The sequence below is a fragment of the Raphanus sativus genome, chromosome 4 (genome assembly GCF_000801105.2).
Source record: "Raphanus sativus cultivar WK10039 chromosome 4, ASM80110v3, whole genome shotgun sequence".
NCBI classification, from domain to species: domain Eukaryota; kingdom Viridiplantae; phylum Streptophyta; class Magnoliopsida; order Brassicales; family Brassicaceae; genus Raphanus; species Raphanus sativus.
In genome coordinates this window covers 19,822,740-19,831,102 of record NC_079514.1, presented here as the reverse complement: position 1 = coordinate 19,831,102, position 8,363 = coordinate 19,822,740, and the positions used below count along the sequence as shown (strand labels likewise).

The following is an 8,363-nucleotide window of genomic DNA, read 5'->3' as shown; positions in this document are numbered from 1 at the left end:
ATTGAGGTCCATAGTCAAGGTTGTTAACTTGGGACATTAATAACCAAGAAAGACTAGTATGTGAGGTGATTGATGACTAAGTTTCATGGAGTCATTCATTATGTAGTAATGAAGTCAATCACATAGATATGTGTTGGAGAACACAGTATCGGACTGACCCGCTATGAGAACTCTACAAGATTGTTATATGAGTGTCATGAGAGTTTTTCATTACGACTATAGAGTATAGTCCTTAGACCTGAGTTCGTCATGATTCTTTACTTGTAGATTAGTTCACTTTGACCTTGTCAAACGTCAGCCGTAACTGGTGATTATAAAGGCATTGATTAGGTGTTCTAAGAAGTTTGTAAGGAACAGGGATGGAACAAGATGGGATTTGTCCCTCCCATATAACGGGAGATAAATATCTCTGGGCCTATCGAAGATTTGATACTGAGAAATGCATGGCCGTGCTCAAACGAGGTGAATGTCAGTCGTTTGTTTTATCAGTATAAATTGGAGTTCGATAAATGTGATCTAACTTAATAAGGATGACACTAGTTCTTGCCTTATGCTGAGATCGAGATATAGAGAAAAAAGGATGATGAGAATAGATGATTCTAGTACAAGTGGGAGATTGTTGAGAATGTCCTAAAATCATTTGTTCTTACTTTTAATAAAGTTGTAACATCGAGATTCGACAATCGTATAATATTAGGTGGTTATAATGTTTTGCTAGAAACCGCTTATAATCTATGGACTTGAGAATCCATTGCTAATATTATATGATCCTACAGGATCACACACCTAAGCAAATTGGATCAATGACGTATATTGGGTTGTGGAGATAATATATATATGATATATATTATAAGATATACATAAAGATGTATATACGTGATAATGATAATTAATTATCACTCGACCAAAGTAATATCACGTACATGTATGCATGGGCCTGGCCCTTTAATGGGTTAAGTTAATAACTCGTTAGTTATAAAACATGTGCGTGATGGTTTGATGATGTAGTGATCTCACGAAAACCCTAGAAGCAACAGAGACAAAGCGTTTGTCAAAGTATTTTGAGATTTGATCTCGACGGCACTAGCATCCCGTATCGATCCAGTTTGTATGCGTGTGGATACCAGTAGAGGCACGACGTTTGGAGTGCTTTAAATCTCGCCTTGTTTTGTTTATATTTTCGCTACAAAACTTCCAGGTATATTTGAGATCCTAAGATCTAAGTTTATTTCAGTATTGACATGAGATTCTAGGCATATGAATTCATAGGTTGATTTATAAATTGTTATAAACCGGTATGAAATTCCAACAGGAGGCACCCATACATCCTGACGAGATAGATTTGGCGCCTGTGATACTCTGAGATCTTGGATGTTATTGTTCACAGAGAACCATATCCCTGCTTCTTCCAAAGCTTTAGAGACACAAGAATCAGGCGTATTTCTGCAGCGCTCAAATACTAGAGCATTCCGATTTTTCCACAAATTCCACAGAATCCAAGGGAAGGCCATGCTATTTTTACTTCCAACTTGTTTCTTCTTCGTCCCAGCCACGAGATAATGCAGGTTTAAAAACACAGAGTTCTGGGAGAAACCTGCAGAGGGAGGAGCAATATTAGCTAGTCTCCATACATCAATGGCTGTTGGACATGTGAAGAGAACATGGCATATCGATTCTGGAGCTTGCCCACAAGCCTTGCATCTCAAGTCAGTATGTAAACCGCGTGATTGAAGACGCTCCACAACTGCAAGAGCCCCAGAGAGTGCCTGCCATAGGAAGTGACATATCTTAGGTGTAGTTTTGAGTTTCCGTATGCTCTTCCACAGCTGCTTTTCCACAGGAGGCACTCGTCTAGAGGGAGGGTTATTTCCTTCGTGTATCTTTCACAGCATACGGTACACGCTTTTAGTAGTGTAACAGCCATCCTTCGTGAAACCCCACTCGTCCCTATCTTGCTCTCCAAGTTTCGGTCTAATGGTGAGAATATAGGCTGCATATTTCGGAGTAAAAACCTCATACACTTTATTGGCGTCCCACATCTAAGATTTAGGAATGATGAGATCACTAACTCGTAGTGTCAGGTCCACAGTGCTATCTTGGTGGTACATCAGCGGCCGAGCTGAGTCTGTCAACAACCAGTTAGATGACCACACATTTGTCTGTTCACCCTCTCATATCTTCCTCAATAATCCTAATTTGAGCGCTTCTCTGCCATGTATGATGCTTCTCCGCGCATAGGATGGCCTTGACCCCAAACTCGCTTCAAGGAAAGAATAATTTTTGAAATAGCGGCTTTTTAGCACTCTATCCATTAGCGAGCCGGGTCTAGACAAAATGCTCCAAGCTTGTTTACCCAAGAGGGCCTGGTTGAAACATTCTATGTCATGGAAGCCTAGACCACCTGACTCTTTACTTAGACAAAGTTTATCCCAAGAGACCCAATGGAGTTTACGTTTCGAACCCCTGTTACTCCACCAGAATTCCTTATAGCCGAAGTAAGCTTAGCACACAAGTCCTTAGGCAGTTTAAACACTGACATCGCATATACTGGTAGTGCAAAACCAATTGACTTAATCAAAATCTCCTTACCCCCTTGAGATAGAGATCTCTCGAACCAGCCATGGAGTCTGTTCTGTAGCTATTCTCTAATGAAGTTGAGGATCTTCTTCTTAGAACCTTTAAAGACCTCCGCAAGACCTAAGTAAGTGCCTTCCCCAGCTTCTTTATCAATAGTTAGCAACACCTTTATGTCTGCTTTCAAGCTTTCTTCCACGTTTTCGCCAAATATGATGGATGATTTTGCCGGGTTGATCTGTTGACCAGAGGCTTCCTCATAGAGTTTGACACACCGTAAAATCTCTAGACTCTCCATCATGTCAGCTCTACACATAAGCAAGCTGTCATCTGCGAATAACAAATGGTGAACTGCAGGCCCGTTTTTATCCAATTGTACCATGAAGCCGACCTTTGGCTTCTGATCTATTCAGTACACTGACCAGCGCTTCTGCACACATTATGAGGAGGAAAGGAGAGATTGGATCTCCATGGCGAATTCCCCTTTCAGTTCTGATAAAACCATGAGCTCGACCGTTCAAAAGGATAGTATATGACATTGTGCTCACACAGGCCATCACCCAACAGACCCATTGACGATTAAAACCCATCTTTTCCATCAAAATCTCCAAAAAATTCCACTCTACGCGATCATACGCCTTAGACATATCAGTTTTGATCACCATGAACTCCTTGCTAACTGAAGCTTTTGTACGTAGACTGTGCACCAATTCATGAGCTACAACAATGTTGTCCGATGGGAGACGACCAGCAACGAAAGCGCCTTGTGTGTCAGAAATGATCACGTCCATGATCGGCTTGAGACGATCAGCTAATAAGTTCCAGATGATCTTATATTGTATTGAGCAAAGACTGATCGGGCGCATATCTTTCATGGTTTTAGCCTTCGTAATCTTTGGTAGAAGGCATATTTGAGTATGGTTCCATCCAGGGGGAAGAGTAGAAGACTTGAAAAAGCTGTGCACTTCTTCAATAACAGTAGGACCGACAATACTCCAGTAATGCTGATAAAAAGCTCCGGTAAGGCCATCTTCTCCAGGGGCACTACTACCTTTAACAGAGAAAACAGCCTTCTTATTTTCTTCATCTGTGAACTCTTTAGTCAGCTCGGCATTCATCTCTGATGTAACTTTACTCTGGAAGCCGTCGAAAAGAGACTCTAGGTCAACCGGGTTCCAGCTCATAAACAGATCTTTGAAGAAATAAATAGCAATCTGTCCTTTAGCTCCCTCTGAAAAATGCTCGATTCCCAAATCATTTTTCAACATCAAGATAGTGTTCCTGATCTTACGACCTTTGACAAAATTGTGGAAGTAAGTGGTGTTCTTATCTCCCTCACGAAGCCATTGTTCTCTGCTTCGTTGCCTCCAATACCTCTCTTCCTCTTTATATGCTTCAGCCAGCTGAGTTTTAAGTCTTTTCATTGACCTAACGCTGGGGTAAATCTTTGCTATCTCCTTCTCCAGTTGTTGTTGCAGCTTTTGAATCTTCGTTTTGGAATTAAACAGAACATTTTTCTTCCAACGTGACAGCTCTGTTCTACATCTAGCGAGACGATCCATGAGAGAGAGGTTCTCAGACTGGTCGCCAGCAGGCCAACCTTTCTTGATGGCCAATAGTGATGTCTTTTCCCAAACTGCTTGCCTCCTTTCCTTTACCGGGTCACCATATACGCAAGTCAGAAAGAACTTTATTGAACCAAACGTAACACACAAGTCGATGATCCTTTTATCAGAGGACAGAACATCAACTTTAAAACAACCTTTCCACAATACCGCCAAGCCTCCACTCAAACCAAGAGACTCAACAGTCAACATCTTATCATAACCCAAATCCTTTTGCAAACCCAACATTTACGAATCCACTTGTTTAATCTCATGAGAAACAGAAAATCCGGAAAATGTGTTTTACGCATCTCCGCTAAGTGACGAACTGTCTCGGTGTTTCCCGCCCTGCGACAGTTCCAGCTCAGTATGCTCATTGGAGAGGCAGCGGCTTCAAATCAGAAGCCACCATATTGGGTTTGGTTTTTGGGTTCTTGTTGCCGAGTATCTCTTGACCTTCATCTGCTTCCTCTTCGTTGAGACTACTTCTTCTTTCCCATTTTTATTAAATGAAGTAAGAGACGTGTTGATTCTGTTCACAGGTCTAATATGTCTGACCCAAGCTGGTGGTCTTCTTCTCTCCTTCTTTTTAGCCTTAGAAATCCTGGTGAAAGTAGAGCTAGAAGCGCCCACATTAAATACCGTTGGATTATTAGGCCTAGAAGGAGCATTTGAGCTATCGCCCGAGGAGAGAGCTTCATTAGGAGCAGAGAGACGACCAAAAACAGGGGCTGACAGGGTAGCGTAGGGCTTTGGATTCACTACATCGTCAGGGGCAGGTGAGTTCTTGCTATAGTCAAAGACATGACCCTTTTCTTTGTTCAACTCATGAGATAACTTTGTAAGGAGAGCAGGCGGGTTGGCTTTCTCAAGTTCGATAGAGTGTTGAACACGTAATATCCGGGCTTGACGCTCTGTTTTATCTGAGTCAGAGATATATTGTATCGCCATTTGTCGTTCTTCCAAAGGGAGCTCAGTGAACAGCGGTGGGAAGCTAGGAGGACCTTCCAAAGGAGCTTCATTCGTAATTTTCACTTCACTACAAGAAAAATGGGTTTTATTAGCGGGAGTCAATTTTTTTTTATCTTTGTTTTTACTAAATGTTATATATGATTGCAATGTGTATTGATATAACAATGTGTACTAATGTGTTTAAATAAGCAATGTGTTTAATTACTAAATCTGATTTTTAAATTTTATGATAACGTAAAGTAGATTTTTTTATATTATTTAAAATATATAGTGCTATATATTTTGTATTTTCAATATTTATTATACAAAACTTACATTGGGGTATTATTTATATGAAAATATGTGTAACATAATATATTTATATATTATATAAACATATGCACACCCGCACGGGTTTTATTTTTAAAATGTATTCTATATTGTTTAGTTTTATGTAGTATCGAGTTTGTATAATTCACTTTTGTGTTTAAAGAACAATATCAAAACTGTCTTTCGTATGTAAAAATAACACTTTGCAAGCGCGAGTTGTGTTTTTTTATTGTAACACAAAATTTTATATAAAACTTATGTTTTTTTGTACATTACGAAATTTAATTTTTTTAAATAATTGTTACGTAATTTCAAAGTGAATTTTATCTCTAAAGTCTAATATATTTTGTGTGTAATGGTTCAAAGCATTTTCGATATATATTATATTTCAGTTTGGTTTGTTTTTAGTATTATTGTATAAGTATAATACTATACAATATTACTATTTTCTATACAATATATGAAGCTATGTGTTATTTGTTTTAGAAAGTAGATTAGGCCCAACGTAGTTATAAGAATAGTCATATATTTATGTATGTGTCTATGACTTATCTACCTAATGTTATTTGTACTAATAAAATTAATATGGCCAATGAAAGTATACTGATCAATTTAAAATGAATTGTATAGGGTAATTATAGAACGATTAATATTTTTAGTATTCTTAGTATATATCTTATCTAAATCGACATGTAATAAATGTAAAAATCATATATGGAATATAGACAAAAAGAAGAACTATATTTAAGGAAATACGTCAATGCAAAGTTAGACTATGGTATGTATTATATATAAAGAATGAGATATTTAATTTAAATATATGAGGTCCACTTTTAAAAATCCACCTAGAAAAAGTTGTAATGTTCATGTTTTAATAAGATAGATGTATAATATAGGGTTTAGATTTAATGTATATAGGTTTCATGTTTAATTTTTAAATATTTAAGTTTATAATTTTATATTTAAGATTTGGAGTTTAAGTTCTAAAATATTATAAAGATTATTACTGTATTAGTGTTTAATTTTTTTTTTAGAGTATAAGGGTTCAGTTTGTTTAGGGTTTATGGATTTAAAAAGTACATTATTGTAGCGTTTATTATTTTATGTGCTATTAAATGTATACTATCATAGCGTTTCCAAATATGCCGGTTTATCATAGCGTTTCCAAAAATACAAACGCTATCTAAAACTAATGGATATGTCAATCATAGCAGAAAGCGAAAAAACGCTATTCTGGTCTGCTATTAAAACGTATTTTTCTTGTAGTGCTTGCTCCTTAGAGACAGGAGCTACCTCTTTGCTTATTAGTCTCATGTTTATCTTCTTGTAGTAGGAACAAGAAGGTTTCTCATGAGTCAGGCGAAAGCAACCAAAGCATCGTTTGTGTATCCTCTCGTATTCATATTGGATAACAGCGACATCACCAGAAGGAAGATTTAGGTTTTTTTTGCCTCAAACGCCTGGCTGTCAACTGTCATTACTATTTTCGCTCGAATGTAGTATGTAGTGTGTGAGACCTTGGGATCATAGGCCACCTTGACAACCCTTCCGATCTTCTTAGCGCACAAGTACATGGTATCTGTGGTGAAGTGGTTTAGAGGAATATTTCTGATACGGATCCAGACCTCAAAAGAGGTTAAGAAATCTCTTGGAGGATCAGCCACCCAACGCTCCACGAGCATGGTCCAATGGTTATAAGTTAGCGGGCGCTCCTTCAAGACTGTCAGTAGATCTTCCTTTCTATCAAAGATGAATTGAAATCTGTCACGAGACAACGCTATGCCTTGTACTCTGTTGTACAGTCTCCACGCACGAGGCATGAACTCAATCATACGGGCCATGTTTTGAGCGTCAGGATTCAGTAGACGACCAAGTATGCTGTTGGCGTTCGCATCAAAAACACAGTATCGAGGCTCGTCGAGGAGGGTGATCGGATCATCATCGTCTAAGGACATGGAACAAATAGCTTTGTGAAGTTTGTCAGCCATTCCACTACCACTGGGGTTTGAACAGAGGAGGTTTGGCGGACGGTGAGGTAAGAGATCGATGGTTTCAACTACAGGGGCGCAGTTTGATTCCGTGAATTCCGAGTAAATCTTAAAAGACAGCATTGTATAATAGGTATTTATTGGAGAGAAATGCAGGTGAAAAAGGAAAGAAAATACGAAAAGGAAACAACAAGGAAAACCAAAAAGGAAGACTTGGGTAGTAAAGAAAGAAAAATCAAAGAAAAGAAGTAATAGAAGAAAGAGAATGAGATACGAAATGAAGCCTAAATGAGGCAAAAAAAGGAAACCAAGATACCGAGGCTAAGAAAGCCGGTGATAGAAAGGCCCACTCACGGTGAGGAGCAATGAAGTTAAGAAAGGAAAGGCGATTTCCGGTGGAGAGCACAAAAAAAAGAAGAAAGTTATGTGCTAATATTGTTGTTAAGTGGCATAATTAGCTTCATGAGTATATATATATATATATATATATTACATGTCAATTTGAAAACCTTGAAAAAGTTTAGATACCAAAAACCCACACATACTATCATCTAGTAAATTATGATTAAGGGATATATGAACTTTTGATTCTTATAATTTAGGGAGCTGCAAGGGAGATGATCCCTGATTTCATTACAGAGTGTGGAGCTTCACATTTGGTTACTGACTTCTCTCCTTTACGGGAAATTAGAAGCTGTAGAGGCGAGGTTGTGAAGAGAACGAGTGATTCATTAGCAATACATGAAATTTTAATATTTATTTAGCTAATATAGAATGAGGAACTACAAATAGACGACGATGGCTGATTGAATAACCCATTTTGTGTTTTTCTTTTCATGGGATATACAGAAAAAGTTGTAAAAATGGTTCTGTTTCTTTTCAAGTTCCACTCCGGGTAAATGTTCCTTATGTAATA

General features: G+C 38.0%; 1 protein-coding gene across 1 annotated transcript; it reads right to left on the bottom strand.

Moving 5' to 3' along the window:
- Positions 1-6,895: 6,895 nt before the first annotated feature.
- LOC108831685 (uncharacterized) lies at positions 6,896-7,570 on the bottom strand. Its single transcript, XM_018605215.1, has one exon. It carries the CDS (start codon positions 7,568-7,570, stop codon positions 6,896-6,898), a length of 675 nt encoding a protein of 224 aa, XP_018460717.1.
- Between the last annotated feature and the right edge of the window lie 793 nt (positions 7,571-8,363).

Excerpts from the sequence above, each read along its gene's own strand:
- LOC108831685 (XM_018605215.1), bottom strand. The coding sequence starts at position 7,570 with ATGCTGTCTTTTAAGATTTACTCGGAATTCACGGAATCAAACTGCGCC.